At 43.4% G+C, this 19,600-nt stretch overlaps 1 protein-coding gene across 14 annotated transcripts in view; it reads left to right on the top strand.

Moving 5' to 3' along the window:
* TLN2 (talin 2) overlaps positions 1-19,600 on the top strand; it is a 410,967-nt gene that overhangs the window by 309,276 nt on the left and 82,091 nt on the right. For all 14 annotated transcript variants that reach the window (XM_063091965.1, XM_063091964.1, XM_063091961.1 and 11 more), the window contains 8 exons: positions 1,877-2,085; positions 3,226-3,345; positions 4,446-4,643; positions 5,669-5,808; positions 12,428-12,521; positions 14,494-14,583; positions 16,370-16,492; positions 17,959-18,102. In XM_063091965.1, coding sequence (XP_062948035.1) covers positions 1,877-2,085; positions 3,226-3,345; positions 4,446-4,643; positions 5,669-5,808; positions 12,428-12,521; positions 14,494-14,583; positions 16,370-16,492; positions 17,959-18,102 — 1,118 coding nt within the window. The remainder of the gene's footprint in view (positions 1-1,876; positions 2,086-3,225; positions 3,346-4,445; positions 4,644-5,668; positions 5,809-12,427; positions 12,522-14,493; positions 14,584-16,369; positions 16,493-17,958; positions 18,103-19,600) is intronic.

The following is a 19,600-nucleotide window of genomic DNA, read 5'->3' as shown; positions in this document are numbered from 1 at the left end:
CTGTGTGATGTACTAATATTTACAGATTAGCAAGTCTGCAGTGCTGCAAACCTGTCTCATTTTATGGATCTGGGGGCTTTTACACTCTCTATTGTACTACAGAGCCTTATCCTCAGTAATGAGAAGACCACCTGCTGTGTCCATGCTGACTCAGCTGAAGCAGTGGCTGGTAAGGGCCACAGTCAGTGGCACCTAGAGACCAGCTCAATCCTGTAGAAATAGTTATTTCAAAGTTAAGTGAGAGAGACACTGACTTGTGTATTTTTCATGCAGATCTTATATAGGTTCGGATCCTATATAGGAATGACTGGTGCACTCATGGGCTGAGTGCCGGTCACGAAAAAAATAAAATAAAATAAAATAAAATAAAATAAGAAGCCCTCATAATTCTCTGTCCCAAAGACCACTATGAAGAGTGTCTGACCTGGAGGTTAAGAAACCTGAGCTCTAGCTCTGCTGCCACCTCTCATAGTGTGTTTGTGGACAAGACACTTCTCAATGCCAGGCCTCATCTGTGAGATGGTTCGATGAGATGAGCCCTAGGGCCAGCTGTCCTGCAGTTCTCAGTTTCTTTTGTTACATGCCCTGACCTCTCCAATCTTCATCCTCTTCTCGGGTGTGCCAAGGACTAGGTGTCACGTGGTAAGATTCATGTTTATTCTGCAAGAGGTGGCACTATAGTTTTAAAGGATTAGTTTATATGCATAGTTTATCACCAAATCCCATCACCTATTTAGAAGTGAATTTAAAGATAGATGGACATTTCACAAAAGAGGACAACCAAATGACCGTAGTATACGAAAAGGTGCTCAACATCATTATTCAGTAAGGGTATGAAAGTTAAAACCTCACTGAAATGCAACTACATACCCACTAGAATGCTAAAATGAAAAATCACAATACCAAGCCTTGGCTTGGACATAGAGTGACTGCCACTCGTATGCGTTGCTGGTGGAGTGCATCATGGTAAAACCATTTTGAAAAACTGTTTTGGAGTATCTTCTAAAGCTAAATATATGCTTACTTTATGACCCAGCAGTTCAACTCCTAGGTTTATATCCAGGAGACATGATTCTATATGTCCACATGAATGTATGTATGGGAACTTTCTTGGTAGCTTTATTCACAATAGCCCCATGTAGAAAACAACCCGAATGTCTTACCAGCTGAAGAATGGATAAACACATGTTGGTGTATCTGTATAACGGCATACTATGCAGCAAGAAAAAAAGAATGTGCTGCTCCACATAACGTGGGTAAATCTCTCAACATTATGATCAGAGAAAGAAACCAGACACAGAAAAATACATACTGTGCGGTACCATTAACAATAAGTTTAAGAACAGGTAAAACTTGTTTAAGGTCCTAGATGTTAGAATACCAATTACTTCTGGACTGGGGAAGGGCACAGGTGTTGGTGAATATGTGGATATATTCATTTGTACAAATTCACTGAGCTGCACATGGACTTGTTCATTTTATTGTATGTAAGTTATGCCCAATAAAGACAATTGGGAAGAAAAGTGAATTTAAATAAACCTGAAACAAGCCTACGCATGGCACACCCAGGCGTGTCAATCTGTGTACTTGCTTATGTGCACTTGGTGTTTTAGGTCTAGGGACACAGGTGGCAGTGGGAGCACAGGACGTCCAAAGGAAATAGTCGTTTGCACTGCATTTGTTATAACGTTTCTCTTGGATTTGCCCAGAGCCAGGGGGATGGGCTACTCCCGTGAGAAGCACAGCAATTCAAATTGTATAAAAATGAATCTGGGGCTCCCTCCTGTGCGAAACCCTGGTCCAAAGGCTTATTTTCAAATAAAATTCAACTTTTAGATGGAATCTAATAGAAAGTCTGATGGGCTTTTATCCCCAGGGGTGGCTGCTAGAGAAACAGCCCAAGCTCTGAAAACGCTGGCCCAGGCTGCCCGTGGAGTGGCTGCATCTACGAGTGACCCCGCGGCTGCCCACGCTATGTTAGATTCTGCTCGCGATGTGATGGAGGGCTCCGCCATGCTAATTCAAGAAGCCAAGCAGGCCCTGATTGCGCCTGGGGATGCAGAGAGTCAACAGAGACTAGCTCAGGTGAAGCTCTGAATTGGGAATTGTGGTCTTCATTAACGTGGGCATGTTTGGCAGGCTGTCCCCTGGGCACTCTTTCCTGGTGTGAACGCTGACTCAGCGGGTGGTTTTCAGAACCCACCAAAGTGTCCTAATGGTGCTGGCCATACATTATGGCCATTATTATGAGTCTGGCCTAGTATTCCTCACATTATTGTAAGAGCTGCTTCATCCACAGTCCACAGAGAGTATGGGGGGCTTTCGACTCTGTCCATAGAAGGTTAGGAGCCAGGACATAACATGTTTGTTTTAGGCCTCTGTATGCTTAACTATATTCCTCTTTCTAGCCGGGGAAGTGAAGTAAATATACTAGTCTAGCCACTCAAAAGTTTTTAACTCTCTCTACTGCTTTTTTGGATGATTCTTCAGCCATGTGATGAAACCGGTTGGCTAGGGACCATCCAGGCAAACTTCTAGACATGGCTCTGGGAAGGAGATGGTTTACATGAAAGGGAGTGACACAGGCCCACCTCCAAAGACCTTCCTTACATTTTAACTGAGGATACCAAAGAGTACAAACAGGGAGCCACTTAGATTTTCTTAAAAAGCAGTGTGTCAGCACCTCCAAGTTGGTCTGGAAGTGCTCAGAGTGTCCCACTTGCCTATGGGCAGGGTGAGGTTTGGGGATGATGGCACCAGAGGGTCGCTGAGCAGAAAGTAACCACAGGCCTTGATAACTGCAATCCAAAGAACTCAAGACCTCCTCCCACCTCTGACCTCAGCAGGACTCTCAAAAAGGGGGATAGTTCATTTCTCTTGATACAAGGCATCTTTGTTCTAGAACCTGACCTCATATCGGAAGTTCTGTGTTTGAATCACAGAGCAGTGAGTTAGCCTGGCTTTGGGGAGCATGGGATGTGCTGTATCACTTGTGTCAGACTCTTTGCTAAGATGGAATATTAACCCCATTGAGAGGGTGGAAGTTTCCCCTTGGACAAGAGGTCTGGATGAGGTGATTTAATATAGTAAACAGTGTCAGATGGACAATTTCATATCGTTCAGCTCTGCATGTTGTCACTGCCCATTCCCAGCAAATGTGCAAAAGTGTTTGCATTGAAAGCTGCTTTCTTATGGTACTTCTGTCCCTCCATGTATTCAATTCAGGTGGCCAAAGCCGTGTCTCACTCCTTGAATAACTGCGTGAATTGCCTCCCTGGGCAGAAGGATGTGGACGTGGCCTTGAAGAGCATCGGGGAGTCCAGCAAGAAGTTGCTTGTAGATTCGGTGAGAGGTTCTTGGATTGGGAAGGGGCACTTGGGGGGCCAGGCTCACTCTTAGGTGTGAGAGGAGTCTCCTCCCTTCCATGGGATCTCTGAGCAGCCAACCTTTCCTTTAAGAGCACTGTTTTTCCTACCAATTCGCCTTTTCCTCATTTTGCTTTCTGGTCAGCAGAGTTCCCAGGTGGAGCTTTTAAAGTTTACTACTTCTTTGAGCCCATATTGCTGTCTGCTCTCGGGTGAGCCCAGTAAGACAGAAAAGGGGGTACGTGATCACTTGGTGATCATCAGGATATATCAGGTAGTGAAAATCAGCCAATGGAGGGATGCATGTGTCCAAGACTCATTGAGAGAGCAAGTAGTCTGAGGAATTTCACTGGGGACCTGCCCTCTTCCCTGCTGTGAGTCCTCACAAGGAGGGTTTGTGCTCATTCACCCTTGTCTGCTCTCTGCACAGGTACACAGGCAACGCACGTGGGTGAGTGATACAGACCAGCTTAACTCTCTGGAACTTTTCACAAACAGTTATAGTTCTGCTGAAGACACTTGTGTTCTGTAAAAAGTTATTGTTAGTAAAGACCTAATAAAATAGGTGGCTATTAGTTTGGAAGAACATGTTTGATAGCATCTTGCCTTTTAGTTCTAGAGCACTGAAAGGTTGAGAGTTTCTATCTTCAGAGAGAAAACTCAGGGTGGTGGTTCAGAGAGTGGGAGATGGAGTCCGCTTAGCTAGGTGCGAATCCTGCCTGTGCCACTTAGGAGAGCATGAGCCCCTTCGGGTGGTTGTTCTATTTTTAGATCCATAGTGGCTACCACTGAGTAAGTGTTCAATAAATTAAAATAAATGAACAAACGTACAAGAGTATTTCAAAAAGTTCATGGAAAGATTTGTTTTTCAATTCTATTTTTCCATGAACTTGTTGAACTACCTTCATACATATATGTGTTGAAAGTCAGACATAACATGGACTCATATCACACACAAAGCCTTTTCGTCTTGATGACTCAGAGTACATCCCCGGAGAGCCTTTCTTCCCTCCACTGTACCTTTCTTTACCTTCCTGTGCAAAGTAAAGCCTCATGGGGTGTGCCCTCTGTTCCCCACAGCTACCTCCAAGCACAAAGCCTTTCCAGGAAGCCCAGAGTGAACTTAACCAGGCAGCAGCTGATCTGAACCAGTCTGCTGGGGAAGTCGTCCATGCCACCCGGGGGCAGAGTGGAGAGCTGGCTGCAGCCTCTGGAAAATTCAGTGATGATTTTGATGAATTCCTTGATGCTGGCATTGAGATGGCAGGCCAAGCGCAGGTGGGTGTGGCGGTGGCTGCCTGGATTTGACCTTGGCCTCTCTACTCTGATGGACTCTCCAATCTTGAGGCTGATTGAGCAAATAGGAATAGGGAACCTATAAACAGACCACGGCTGCATTCTTTTTGCTGCTTAGGAAGCTCCTTGACCTCACAGGAATGGGATTTTCAAAGATGCTCTCAGCATATGTGTGAACGATAACTTTCCCCACCATCCTCCAGAATCATCGTTTTACTTTATGCTATTTGGAGGGAGGGGAGGGGGAGGGAGACCGTTTAGCAGAGATTAAGAGAGCTCTTTGAATGTCAGATAAGAAATAGTAAAAAAAAAAAAAAAAAAGTATTTGAGGTTTAGTGGGCCCATTTGAATGGACTGTGTCTAATACTGAGTGTCAAATGATTAAAAACTACCTCCTTCGGATGAACAGATAAACCCCTTGTTTAGAACAAGGGAGCATGACTGGTCTGGTGTCAGCTGGCACAGCTGTTTTTTTTCTGAGCTCCTGTGAACTTCCTAAAAGAGATATCTGGGTGTTCCTTACTGTTTCTCAGATGGCAAGGCAGGTGAGAAATGTGTCCTTTCCTGCATCTGGAACCTCTGGGATGCAGCATCTCTGACTGTCGAAACAGTGTGGGTCGTTTGTGCCAGGCTGAGACGTACAGGCTCCTTGACAACTCCAGCATTGTTGAGCAAGATGCTGGGATTGTCGCCTGGTCTGCGCATTGGTGCAGCTCACTCCTCCCCCGCCCCCTCTAATGCCTCCACTTGTTCGAAATCTCAGCTCTTGGCTGACCACTTGGGGATGTGTGCATCTCTGCTAGGTGCATCTTGGTTTGGGCATTTGTTTGGGGAAAGGAGGACCCTGGTCAGCATCTCAAGGAGTTAGACATCTGCAGACTAACTGGGTTTAATGTGATCTACGCAGATAACTTGCCTGTATTTCAGGATGCTGCTTCTAGCTCTCTGAATGCTTCCTAGGAAAAATGGGTGGTCCCTAATTACTCTGGCTCCTTTTGACCTTCCAGACAAAAGAAGACCAGATACAAGTGATAGGGAACCTCAAGAATATCTCTATGGCTTCCAGCAAGCTGTTGTTAGCTGCCAAGTCTCTCTCTGTAGATCCAGGAGCTCCCAATGCGAAAAATCTCCTGGCTGCAGCTGCAAGGTAAGAGTGGGACAGTATGGGCTTCCGTGTGTGGTTAAATAATGTCAGTGCAGTCTGTAGGCTGTGCCTGATGTCCTGCTACTTTTACTGAGCAAAGAATTGGTGCTGTCCTTAGGTCTTCGGAAGTCAAGTCGGACGTGATGGAGACTCTGGTATTTTATAAAATTGGCTCATTTCCATATTTCCTCACTAAAAAATGTTTCGTCTTCTCATTATGTCTTTTCAATAGGGATTTGCTTAGACTTAAAGCCCCCACTGACTAGGAAACAGAATATTTTAAATAGATTTTTTTAAAGTGGTGTTATATCTTTTAGATTATGAAAGTAATATATGCTTGTTGAAAAATAGATCAGAAAATACTGAAAAGTATAAAGTAACACTGCACACGTCATTCAAAAGACATTTATTGAGTGTTGATGTGCCTGACATCACTGTTAGATTGAATTTAACATGTATCCATAACATCTCCAGTTTAGGATGAATAGGGTGGCAGTGGGAATAAACTGTTTTGGAAGTATATTAAAACATGAATCCGAGTTTTGGATGATTTCAGTGCCCTTCTTTCCCATTACTTTCACCCAGGGAAGTAGGTAATACAATACAATTTCTGCCCCAGGGCCACCATGGCACTTCAGTTCAGTAACTAGTGATTGAACGCTGGTGTGTGAACTGGGATTGCGATATAAGATCTTCCTGGGCAGCCCACTTTATATATGAAGTTCCCACTTCATTTTCCTGAACCCAGAGGGTGGGGGGTATTTTATGATTCTGTGGTGGTGCAAGAATGTTTTCTTAGCATTATTTGACATCACGTTATATATAGGAAAGCTGACAACGGAGAGCCATTAAATGCAGGACTATTAGGGGATATAGAGTAATTGGAACCTTTCAAAATGTGCAGATAAGTAATTTTTGAAAAACATAGCTTCAATTCTGCTTTTTTTTTTTTTCTTAAACAAAACTTGGCTTTGTTTTTCCGTGTCTTTATGTCTCCCCTGGGAGCTCAATGGCTGTTTTTTAAGTTGTCAGAGTCAGGAGACCTGAATTCTAGCCCAAGTTTAATCCTGTTGGTCAGAATGTACCACCTGTCTAAACCCTCCCATCTGGGGTTGTGCAAATGGGGGTGTGAACTACATCATCTTTAGGCTCTTTTCCACTCTTAGTACATAAGATCTCTTGGTGCTAGTGGTTAAAACCCGTCTCTCATCTCCTCTTGGCTTACAGCATTATTTTTTATGAATGGTTAGACAGTGTCAGAGCAGTTTCCTTACAAACCCTTGAGTTTCTTCATTTATTCCCAGATAATATATTTTAGCTGCAAACAACAGCTAGAGCCACTAGGGGATTGGAAAATTATCTTCACATCTCCCCATGTCTATTTTATGCTTTATTTGTGATTATTCCAGTAAACACCATCCCTTGATGGTGGGGGAGGTTGGAGATGGGGGTGGTGAGGATGGGGGTGATGTCTAGTCAGTTAAGCAGCTGTTTCTCATATAAACCTTCCTCTCAATTGCTACTTTTTTCCTACAAAAAGCCTTTGAATAAGGCAACTGACATTTCCAGGTATCTGAACTCAGATGTTTTTCATTATCTTCAATTTTTTGCATCATTTCAGAATTAGTTTCCAACTTGGAACGTGTTGTTCACTCTCTTAAGTTGTGGGAAGAAGGGGGGAGTATAAATTGGCCTTTTGAAGGCCAGATACAGAAAGAAACACAGACCCCAGGAATGCTGCTGATGTAAGGCTCTGTGGGTATCTGCAGGCCCCCTGGTGGTGGCATTGAGGAAAGAACCTGAAGAGCAGGCAAAAAAGCTTTCTGTACCTCTGTTCTGGCTTTCAGCAGTTGACAGGGAATTCCCAGCCTGATGGTTTTATAGACAAGTAAATACTTAAAAATCATCATGTGAAAATATTGTCTTGGGATGGAACTGTAGCAGGAAGATGCTAGCACATTCTCCTTGCTTCTTGGCATATTTTGGCAAGCTTCTGCTCCCTGGGGTTGTTCCCCAGCAGAAACTCCAGCCAGGTCTAATGCGTCAGGCAAGCTCCTCTTGGGATGCAAAGCTCTGCCAGGCTGGGGTTCATTTGTTCATTCTCCTGTTCATTCATGTGTTCATTACACAGATTGTTATCTCAGGCCTGATATGGGTGAGGCCCAGCGCTGGGTGCTGGGTGCACACTGTGAATGAGACAGGAATGTGGCCCTGCTGGAATCAGACAGGACACACACTGTATGTGCCCACATGTTTTGTGTGGGTCTTGAACGGTCCTTTGTGTAAGGGCACAGGAAGGTGAGCAGCAGGGATCTGATCATCACTGTCTTCAATCTTCAGTTCCACTGTCCTCCCTGTTGTTGAGACAGCCAAGCTCTGCCGGTCCTTCATGTGCATGTCCCCAAAGGCCCCAGGGATGCCACTGCTGTGATGCAGGCCTGGACCAGCTCGGCCCTGTCCTGCTCCTCTGTCAGCAGTCTTGAGCCCTTGTTCTTTGTGTTGTATGTGGTCTTTCCTACTCAGGGAAGGAGAGAATGTCTTTTTTCCTCTGTTCTTCATTCTGCCTCTGAGCCCAGGTACAGTTGGGAAGCCCAGTCCCTTGGTTTCAGATGCCTGCGGGGAGAAAGTCATTTCCTGTGTAGTGTCCAGCTTCTTCATCTGCTTCTCATGTAATTTGTTGGGCTCTGGCTGTTTTCTGACAAGTTGGGTGGAGCTGGAGACCCTTGGTCAACCATTCATCAGCCTTTTCCCCAGCTAGTGACTGGTCCAGTGCTCCCTGAACTTAGTCAAGGAAATGGAAAACCAGCTAGCCCTTGCAAAAAGGAGGGCTGTTCTCCCTCTAAGCACCTTCCCTGAACCGCTGCTCAGACCGCCGCCACCCTAGCCGGAAAGACTCCAAAGATGTGAAGCTTTGCGCCTGCGGCTGCCAGCGTCAGACCCACCCCCGGCCAGGTTTTCAGTTGTTTTCCGGTCCTCTGAGGGTACTCCCTAGGAACTTGCAGGTAGCCCCTGCCCCCCCGCCCGGCTCCCTTTGGGTTTGAGATTTCTGTCAGATAGGCTTCCTCTTGTCTCCAGAGACTGCAGAAAAGGAAGATCTAGCAAACAGCATGAAGGGGAAGAGCGCCTCCACTCTAGTAAACAGAAGAATCGCAATGGAGCGTTTGCTCTCTGTTCTCATCTAGAATGTTGTCTTCCCTTTATCCAAATCAGAATCTCAGCCCTCGCTTTCCAATGGCTACATCGAGCACTGCCTTTCATATAGACATCATGCCCCAGGGTTGAGGCTTTAATTTTCTTCTGTGCTCCCTGTGAGTGCTGCATTTATCTGGCCTGCAGTTAGCACTGTGTCGTGTCCTAGCTGTTGTCATGCTCCGATCACTTCTTTTCTTCAGCTCCACTTTATTGTGTCTTGTCCTTTTTCATCATCTTGCCACTCCAACTAGATTGCAAGCACCTTGCTGCCCTAGGGAGATTTAAGCTATATTATTTTTTAATCCCCATGCCTGTGCATAACAGGACTCAGGGAACACTTGTGGGTAGGTTTGATTTGCTGTTTTCTCCCCTCCTAAGCACCTGTTCCCTCGAGGAAGGGAAATGTCTTACGCTGCTTTTCTCCCTCCAAGCTCTTATCAGGTGATTTGTGCTTAACAAGAAATCAAAGGTACAAATTGGTTGGTTTTCCTCTCCCACCCCCTCCCAGTGCCATACCTATTTAAAATTTCCAGCCACAGCTCTCAAACTTCAGTTGAATTGATTCAGTATCTCTGAACACTAAATGGTTTTGAGTTTAGAAAGCACTTTTTAACTTCTGAGGTTGCAGATCTCAATTTTTTAAAAACAGAGTGGCTAGATATGCCTAGACAAAGAATAAAATACAAGGAAACATTATCTCTAGATGGTAGGGATTATGGTTTTTAACTTTTATGTATTTTTTAAAAACAAACTTATATAGCTTTAAGCATTAAAAAGATTGTGGAAAAAATAAAAGTAACTGTAGTTCACACCTATTTGGATTTACATAGAACAGAGACCCTGCTAATTTGGGGCGTATTTTTTTATGATGTAAATTGATTAATTCACAATTTTTTTAGATTTATTGAAATTAAAAAGTAAAATCACTGTTAATCTTTTTAAATGTATCATTCCATCATTTTTCTATATATACATATATGTTTATTTTTACAGTGGTGGGCTCATACTGTTTATGCTATTTTGTAAATTTTATTTTACTTAATCATGTATCACGAATATTCTTTTATGACATTAGGAATATGCTACCACTATGACCTTTAATGGGTGCCCTGAATTCTGTTGTGGGCTGCATGTTTATTTAACTGATCCTTTATTGTTGCATATTTGGGTTGCCTCCAATTCTTTGCTCTTATAAATAACTGCTGTAGTTTGAAATATGAAAATATTGTTTTTTATTGCCAAATGTACATAACCATTTGCCTCTGGACCACTTAGTTTATTATTTGCCTATGTAATCCAGTCTCTAAAATAAGTCATGGGGATTAACGATACCTAAATAATGCTACTTAGTCATGGATCAGTATTACCCCAGTGACTCATTTAGACATGCGATGCTGCTCTGGCACTTTTACAGATGATCCAACCACAAACCCGTAATCGGTTTGTTTGTTTTTTAATCCCAAATTCTTATTTGAAAAATTCTCACATCTACAAAAAAGTCAAAAGAATAGCAAAGCTGGCAGCTTTCCCACTGCTGTATATCCTCTGGATTCACCAATTGCGAACACTTAGTTTTTAATACAAGACTCTTTACATAGAAATTAGGTTTAACAAAAAAAATTACAGGTAAACAGGAAACACAGAGAAATAAGCTAAATGGAAAGCTTCTGTGATATATAGACATATTCTCCAAATGATCATGACACCACAGTCGATGGCATTCTCCACCCATTATTTTGTTGACATAAGCCAGCCTGTCCACTGAAAGTGTGTCTTGAAGGCCACCACACACAGAAAACGATGTTGGACTGTCTCAGGGACACTTGAAATGCACACGTCATAGAGAACATCCTCCACAGTCACTAAAACTAGGGATTGTCCTGCTATTTGAATTGTTTCTGTTTTGATTTGCACTGTGGAGGACACATGCTTCCCAAAGACACCTTAGTTAAGCACCTTTTTTCCAAATGAACGAATCACCAGAATCAATTTTACAAAAGCTATTTTAGGATCCTTTCTTGAATTCAGGAATATTTTTCTTCTTCCCATCCCCCTAGCTAAATTTAAAATTGAAAGCGGTATCTTCATCAAACAATTAAGCTGATGGCCTTTTACATTGTCAACATCATTTTCCGTCTAATTTGATATTCTCTGGGAAGCTACAAAGCCCATTTAACTAATAAAATGAAGTATCTTTTATATTAGATGGTGTTTGTGATTACCGGCAATATTTGTATGTGCCCTATTTGTTTTTGTTTGTTTTGGTTTAATTGCCCTTTAGCTCTGCAGTATTTGGAAACTGAATAGAATTCTGGGTCCTGCCAGAAGTGTGGACCAGTTTTGATCCCACAGAAAAAGGTTATGGGGCTAGCTTTGGGGTCAGATAGGCATGTTTTTTGTTGTTTTTTTAAGTCCTTTGTCTGCTCGTTATTTGTAGCAATCCCCTAGGGAGTTACCTCGTCTCCTAGATTTTTCATTTATAAAATGCAAGGGTATTCACTTTTAAGACTTAGTATAAAGCTATAGTAATGAAGGTAGTGCAGTATTGGCAAAAGGTTAGATACATAGATCAATGGAGCAGATCCACACAAATATGGCCACTTGATTGTCAACAGAGTTGCAAAAGCAATTCAATGGAGAAAAGATAGTCTTTTCAACAGCTAGGCTTGGAATAATTGGACTTCCATATGCAAAGAAAAACAAAACAAAAAAGTGAACCGCAACCCATATCTTATACCTTATAAAAAAAAAATTAACTCAAAATGAGCCATGACTTTCTAAATTTTTCATGTCATAACCTAAGACAAGTTAAGCCGGGGCTGCTTGGGAAGGGTAGAATCCTTGTCAATGCAGAAAAAAATCTGGGCTGCCTTTTAGGTTCTAATTTATTCCTAGTAATGTTAACAAGGAGAATAGCCATTTTAAGGAATAATTTTGGGATAGCTTCTAGAAACTAGTCAATCATATAGAATTTAATAGAAAGTAGAGATTTTAAAATTACACGCACAGTTTATATCTACTATATTAAAGAATTTTCTAAATATTCCAAACTGCTCAGATAATATTATTCTTTGTGGGCTGCTGGTGAAGGGTCTTACACACTGTTAATATGATCTCTTTGCTATTTACAACTTCAATGAAAATTCTTCCTTATGAATATGTTAAAAGACAGTCATACTTTTTTGAGAGAACTGTTAGTCCCCATACAGGTCAATCACGTGAGCAGCCAGCAGCAGGTAGCAGTTCTGATTCTGCCTTGGCTGGGTGTGGTTTATTTTTGATTGTGTGGAGCCTGTGGAAGAGCTCTCATGGCGACCCCAGCCTAAATGGTGAATTAATTATATTTCTGGTGAACCTATGGAGCATTGTTGGAGAAAGTACTGTTGATCTTTAAAAAACAATCAAACACCTTTTTCTGTTTCTGGCACAGAGCTGTGACGGAGAGCATCAATCAGCTTATCACTCTGTGCACCCAACAAGCTCCCGGCCAGAAAGAGTGTGATAACGCCCTCCGGGAGCTCGAGGTAGGTCCCTGGGGAGGCTGCAGGGGACTTGTCAGCGTGTGTCTACGAGTCTGTTCTTCCTCTATAGGGTTAGTTTCCTCTCTTCCATCCTTGCCTTTTATCTTTCCTGGGAGACTGTTGAGACCAAGATTCCAGTTCAAGTAGGAAGGAACTGAAGGTAAATTAGATTTGGTGGGATTATCCTCCTTGTTTTCCCTTTTTCCACTAGGATAAGTTTTATTTTGTTAAAAGATTCTTTATTTCAAATGAGAAGAGGCCTATGGTATTGGGTGTAGGCTGAAGATCAGCAACATGTACCTAAAACATATTTGAGAGGTGATTCTGGGACACTTGGGAGAGAAATAGAGGCTGGGATAAGTGTGCTTTTGAGTAAAAATGATTTCTCCATAAACTATTCTGTAACATGTAGGGGGCACAAAAGAGGAAACCCAGGAGTTACACTTATTACTACACAATCAAGGTGGCTGTAGGGCCCCTAGTGGCCCAGAACACAATGTGGTTGCTTTTCAATTTATATTCATGCTCATGTTATTTGTACCGAAGATTCCTGTTTGTCCATAGATCGTATGAGAGTGAGCATCAAATCGATGTGCCTACATGTACGTAAAGCAGTCCTAACCAACATGGTTCATACTGAAACAGCCTAATGGACACATCCATCAGTTAGCATGCATTGGTTGCACCCAGTGTACCTCCAGTTTTCCGGATGATTAGCATGGGCCTGGCATGGCGGGAACACCCATCGCTGCTTCCGAAGCATTTGATTGAGGCCCTAAAGATGGCAATGGGCCATTGTGCACAGCTGGGAGTAAGAAGGGAATTATCATCACAGGACTGAAGCATTCAGAAAACAGCCGAAAATGTTTCTTACATTGGCCGAATCACTGCCCTATTCTGGTCTATTCACATTTGCAAATATAAACATGTGGGCTGTTGATCTAAATGAGCTGTTGGCCTAGGTGCCAATACTCTGTCCCTTAATGGTATCCTTGGTTGCCAAAATTAGGACTGTTTCAGAATTGCTATTACTAAAACAATTTGGATTATCTAAGGAGGAGGAGGAGGTTCTTCAGTGAGATGAGTTCATTCTTTAAGCTGCTGTCTTTCCCTCACATCTTTAACTGAACAACTCAGGAGTTCCCATTACTCATCACCCCCCAGCGCTTTGTAACTCAGATGACTTTGTCTTCTTGTTGGCTGTGCTCCAAAGGTTGCTGAGTCCTAATGTACATTCTCACTCAGCGGGGAGCAGGTTGAAAGGATGCTCCCCAGGCTTGCCTCCCCTGGAAAAGTCCCTCAGAAGTGGTGATCAAAGGTCACTGCAGTGTGAAAGCTAGTGATGATTTTTCAGTGGCTTGGAGACAAAGATACAGAACTAAGCCCTGAACCAATTTCATTGATGGGACTTGAAGAAGACTGGACATTTTCTGAACTTTTAAATTATAAACAAATGAATCATCCCAATGGGCAGTTTGGGGGAATTGCCTTCTTTCATGCCTTCCCCTTAAAAGTTTCCAGAATTGAAAAACTGAGAACTGAGGGTTCTTACTAGTCATGAAAAATTGAATAAATGGATTCTTGAAATTTAAACTCCTTACAGTTATCCAGCAGAGATTGTGCCAATTGACCATCGATGTGTTGCTTTGCATGACCTTTCAAAATTCCTTTCAAAATAAAAAAAATAACTCTGCCTTCTTTGGATACCATGTTTCCTCCTTCAAAACTGAAAACAAGAGTTCTCATCTCTGGCAAAGCTAACCTGAGAGACTATCCCCTCACCGCCACTACCACTATCAGTGTTACGTTGCAAGCAGGAAATCTGAAGTCATGATACCATGATCCAAACTCGTCTCAGGAATCTGAATAATGAGTGATTGTGCCCAGAGTCCTGTTACAGAGGTGAAGTTGATATTTGGCATTTTGTGTTGATTTCTCTTGTCCTATGTTACTTGCTTGCTTTCTCCTTCTATAGACTGTCAAAGGGATGTTGGACAATCCTAATGAACCTGTTAGTGACCTCTCCTACTTTGACTGCATTGAGAGTGTGATGGAAAACTCCAAGGTAAGCCTGTCTGTGCCATAATTCAGAAGTTAACGTGCCTTCTGTGCATCTGCCTGTGGCTGCTCTGTATGGCTGGAAGCAGGTATCATAACACCTTGTTGTGGGGCCCTGGGCTCTGGTGCCTCTCAAACTTGAGGGTGCATCAGAACCATCTGGAGGGCTTGGTATACACACATTGCTGGGGCCACTCTCGACTTCCTGATTCAGTGCTGACATGGAGCTGAGACTGTGCATTTCTAACAAGCTCGCAGGTCCTGCCCCTGTTGTGCAGGAACCACACTTGGAGAACCACTGCTTATATCAGATCACAGATAGGTATTATTGTGAATCAAATTGTGTATTTTCTACACCTGGGGCTGAACTGTCAAGTCCTTCAGTGACCTTGGCTTACATAGGATTCCCTTTGGCCCTCCATCCATGGTGTGAATGCTCAAGAGGAGTAAAAGTTTTGTCTTTTTCAGGGGTGGGAGGTGTTGAAAAAAATGTATAAGATAATACAGTGTCTGGTGTTCCCACCTCCATCTTAATCCTATTCAACAAAATCTTATTATTTAGTATTTTATTTGATGGTGGTGGTGATTTGTGGGGGGAAAAAGTCTAAAAAGGCTCCCTAGTAGAACAATAATGAAGAAAACTGTCGAACACTGATCTGTGGTAATCATATCAATGTTTTTTGAAAGTACTTCAGAATCAGAGGTGAAAATGAAATGCAGGTGAGGTGAACGGATGTCAGACTGTTGCACCTGGAATGTGAGCACATGTTGATGTCACTTTTATGTTAGCTTTAGGGAAACATCTGTATTGGTGACTTCAAAGAGGCTTGGTTCGTGTTGAGCCAAGATTAGAATTTCCTGTCCTCTGTCCTTAAAGAGCAGCGTAAGGTTAGGAGGGAAGGGAAAATACTGTACATAAAAATACCCTCTAACTTATTTGCTATGTTAAGTCCTTATGTAAACTGTATTATTGTGTATATTTAAGCAGTTTTAGGGAATTTATTTCATTTCTCCATCCATGATGGCTTATTGACAAATGAAGAGCTCTGTCAGTTTCTGGACTTGGCAATGAATGCTGTAGCTGTACTCTCTCCAAAGGGCTAAACATCCTTTTTTCCATCATCAGTGACCCTGGAAAGTATGCCCTGCCCTCTAGTGCTTGCTGGGGTCTGTAGAGGATGGAGCACTGCCCACCTGACCACCTGTGTGACCTTGTGCAGGGTGCTTGACCTCTCTGGGTTGGCTTCTGAAAACTAAAATCCCTTTCAAGTGTTATTTTAAAGACCTCTGAAGAAAGAATACAGCATTGATTTTCAAAATAAGGTGAAATACTTAACAAAGAGCTATTTAAATTGTACTGTCAGTAAGTAAGTGAATGATTTATCTTCCATACAAGAAGGGTATGTGTTTTGCTTTATGGGTATGACTTCACCCATAGCTCAGTGGATGTGTCTTGATTTTTAGGTTCTGGGAACTAATAGTTCTCAGTTTAGATCATTCACCTGTGAGGTGTCTTATATAGATTTTAATTTATTGTCTGTGTATATTAACTGTATCTCCTTGGGACATAGGTAACTTTGGGATGAAAGGTTCATACTTTCATTATTCATTTCTCTTTAAGGAACAGAAATGGTACAATTCTCTTGAATTTCTTCTCAATGCAAATAAAGGAGAAAAAGGCAAACGTTATAAATTAAGTGGCCTTGAATGTTAAAGTTAGAAATGTAGCCTCTTTTCCCCCATGGTTTGAAGCAGTGCTGGACAAAGAATACCACTGGTTATTTGTTTTGCAGGTTCTAGGCGAGTCAATGGCTGGGATTTCACAGAACGCCAAGACTGGAGACCTCCCTGCCTTTGGAGAATGTGTGGGGATTGCATCCAAAGCTCTCTGTGGGCTGACAGAGGCCGCAGCCCAGGTAAGGGGCTGGTCCCAATGCATCCTTGTGCCCTGTGCCAGATGGTAGATACTAGGAGTGACCAGATTCCTGTGGGAGGCATGGGGGAGCTCCAGCTTCTAGCTTCCAAGTACCACCATAGAAGCCATGGGAAGGCAGTGACTCCTGTGCTGGCTGGGGCATTTAGAGAAGACATCAGCCAGGTACCCTTCAGAAGCAGAGCACCCACAGGCCAGGCTGGAGAGGACTGGAGGCCCAGTGAACACTGCAGACCCAGCATACAGGTGGAGAAGACAACTTTTTTTTTTTATGGTCATTGTTTTAGGTGAATTGTTTTGGAGAGAAACTAAGCACTAAATAATTTAGATTTCTGAGGCTTTAGAATTGCAAAAAAATGTTAGTTATGCTCTTTTTAGCATCAGGGGGAAGAAATTAGACTCCATCAGGTTCCTTGCTCTTCTTTGACTGTCCTGTGCATTTCCAATAATTATTGGGCTCCTGTGACAGAAACTTCAAAGATTTCAGCATTTACTTTGAAGGATTTATTATTTGACAATTACCTTGAACTTAGAAGATTTTACTGAACCAAAGAGAAACATCCGTGATTTGTAGGATGAAATTCTCTACCCTCATCTTTCCCCTCAAATCTCAGGGAAAATGAATTAAGGTCAAAATCGCTGCTCACAGTTTCATTTTTTCCCTGTTTGGCTATCACATCCAATGGGAATGCAAAGAGAAGACCTCTTGTCTTCTTGGAGACCGAATACTTTCTTTTTTGTTGTTGTTTTCTGAGCCTTCTTACTTAGTTACTAGGTTAAGATTCTTCCTGCTATTGGAAATCCTGATCTAAGCAATAAGGACGCATGAAGCTATGAGACAAGAAACTGTCAGATGGAGCAGGCTGCAGGGTTGGCTGACCCAGCAGCCCAACACCATCAGTCTGCACCCACTTTTTTCTGCCTGTCCTGTCTGCCAGCCAAAGAGGCAGCTCCCTGCTGAGGCTGGGTTCCCCCATGGCAACAAGAGGGCTGCCAGAAGCAGTAGGGCCTGCATGCATCCTTGTCCCTGCCTTGAAGAAGAGCTTTGGCAAGCTCTCTCTTAAGAACAGGGAGACTTGGGCCGAGCCCGTGGCGCACTCGGGAGAGTGCGGCGCTGGGAGCGCGGCGACGCTCCTGCTGCGGGTTCGGATCCTATATAGGAATGGCCGGTGCACTCGCTGGCTGAGTGCCGGTCACGAAAAAGACAAAAAAAAAAAAGAACAGGGAGACTTTGTTCCCAGAAGCCTGCATCAAACTCCTGCTGGCATGTCAAGCTGGCATAGGCCTGTTTGTCACTACACCCTTAGTGGTGAGAGCGATGAGATTACCCTGACCAGCCTGCAGTAAGCAGCACCTAAACTTGATAGTGACGTGGACAGTACAGACCACTGTCCCCCCAGGCTCACCTAAAAGCACAGAGCCTGGGCTGGGGTTTTTCTCCCTCTACAGGCTGCATACCTGGTCGGCATCTCTGATCCAAACAGCCAGGCAGGCCACCAGGGCCTGGTGGACCCTATCCAGTTTGCAAGGGCTAACCAGGCAATCCAGATGGCATGTCAGAACCTGGTGGACCCCAGCAGCAGCCCGTCGCAGGTAACCACAGGGCGGGGGAGGGGGGTGAGGTTGGCAAGCCTGTAAGCTCCTCTAGGTGGGTTGTGGGAAAGTATGAGAATTAGTAAAGAATCCTGTTCTTTCAGAGCTGCAAAGCCAGCTTGGATACAGCACAGTAGATAATGGCTGTGGGGGATATTGTGAAATATGGTGAAAGTGGAAATTTGTAGGTGCTTTGAAATGGGGTGCTAGAAGACAATGAGGTGATCCCAGTGACTCATGAGGAGTCTCCCAGTTCCTTTCAGTTCAGAGGGCACATGTTGCGGGCTTGTTCTGTGCTCAGCACTACAGGGTCAACGTGAGAAAGACCTAGTCTTCACCTCCTTGGCTCCTAGTCTGTTCGGCAATGTTTGAGAAATGCCAGGATCAGAGTATGGTGACAATGCCAGGGATGCACAAAGGAAAGTGTGATGAATTATCTGAGGGGGCTATTGGGTCGCTTCAAAGAAGTGACAGCACTGAGCCAGGCCTCCAAGTTGGGTCAGGATCTGCAGCTTAGAAAGGAGCCAGAGAGACTCCTGAGGAACAGACAGTGTGTGTGATGTTCAGTGACACTTCTGATACCCCAGGCCACGTTCCCAGTTACTCATTAAAGCAGTATGTGCTGAAAGGAAGAAGTGGCTGATGTGGAGGAGCAGACGCAGTCTTGTGAGCAGCATGTCTACTGTGAACCCTGGAACTGGCATTTTTGAGGCAGGCGAAGGACCCAAGGGAAGAAGGCAATACAGGGACCATCTGGATCTAAAGCAGCCCTGAAAACTGGAGTGTCAGTGCACCTGTGGTTCCTTACCTGTCCTGTTAAGGCCAAAGGAGTGTTATCAGCCTCAGCAAAGGAGAGGAGGTAGATTCAGGAGAACAAATGAGTCGAGGTTGGCAAGTGGAGTCTGTGGAGGTTCCTGAGCCAGACCCCTTAATAAGGCACCTATAGCCCACCCATGGGTGAGGAGGGAGCTTATGCACCTTGATGATTATTTGACTCATCTGGACCTGGACTCTCCAGTATGGCGGCCACTAACTACCTGTGGCCATTAAGCCCTTAAAATGTAGCTTGTCCTAGGGTACCTCGTTAGCACAGCAGGTGGCATGTCAGTCTCGTTAAAATGTAGCTAGTCCAAATAGTCATGGGCTATAAATATAAAATGCACACTGGATTTCAAAGTATTGGAATGAAAAAAAGACTAAAAAATCTCATTCATAGAATTTTTTTAACTGATTATGTGATGAAATGAAATATTTTAGCTATATGAAATAAAATATTTTATTTAAATTAATCTCTTGGTTTTCTACTTATTTAAATGTGGCCACTAGAAAATATTAAATTACATATGTCTAGACCTTGGTCTAGACCATGGACTGCTTATCTGGGGGTTCCCAAGGCTGGCTGACACACCCTTTTAAGATTGGGGCCCAGCCCACGCCTGCCACTACATTATCAACTCCCTTCCATTCCTTTTTAAATTTTCTCTTGCTTAGTATTTCT

The sequence above is a fragment of the Cynocephalus volans genome, chromosome 3, assembly GCF_027409185.1.
Source record: "Cynocephalus volans isolate mCynVol1 chromosome 3, mCynVol1.pri, whole genome shotgun sequence".
Classification (NCBI taxonomy): Eukaryota; Metazoa; Chordata; class Mammalia; order Dermoptera; family Cynocephalidae; genus Cynocephalus; species Cynocephalus volans.
The sequence above is the reverse complement of the archived record's forward strand: the minus strand, read 5'-3'. Positions and strand labels throughout refer to the sequence as shown.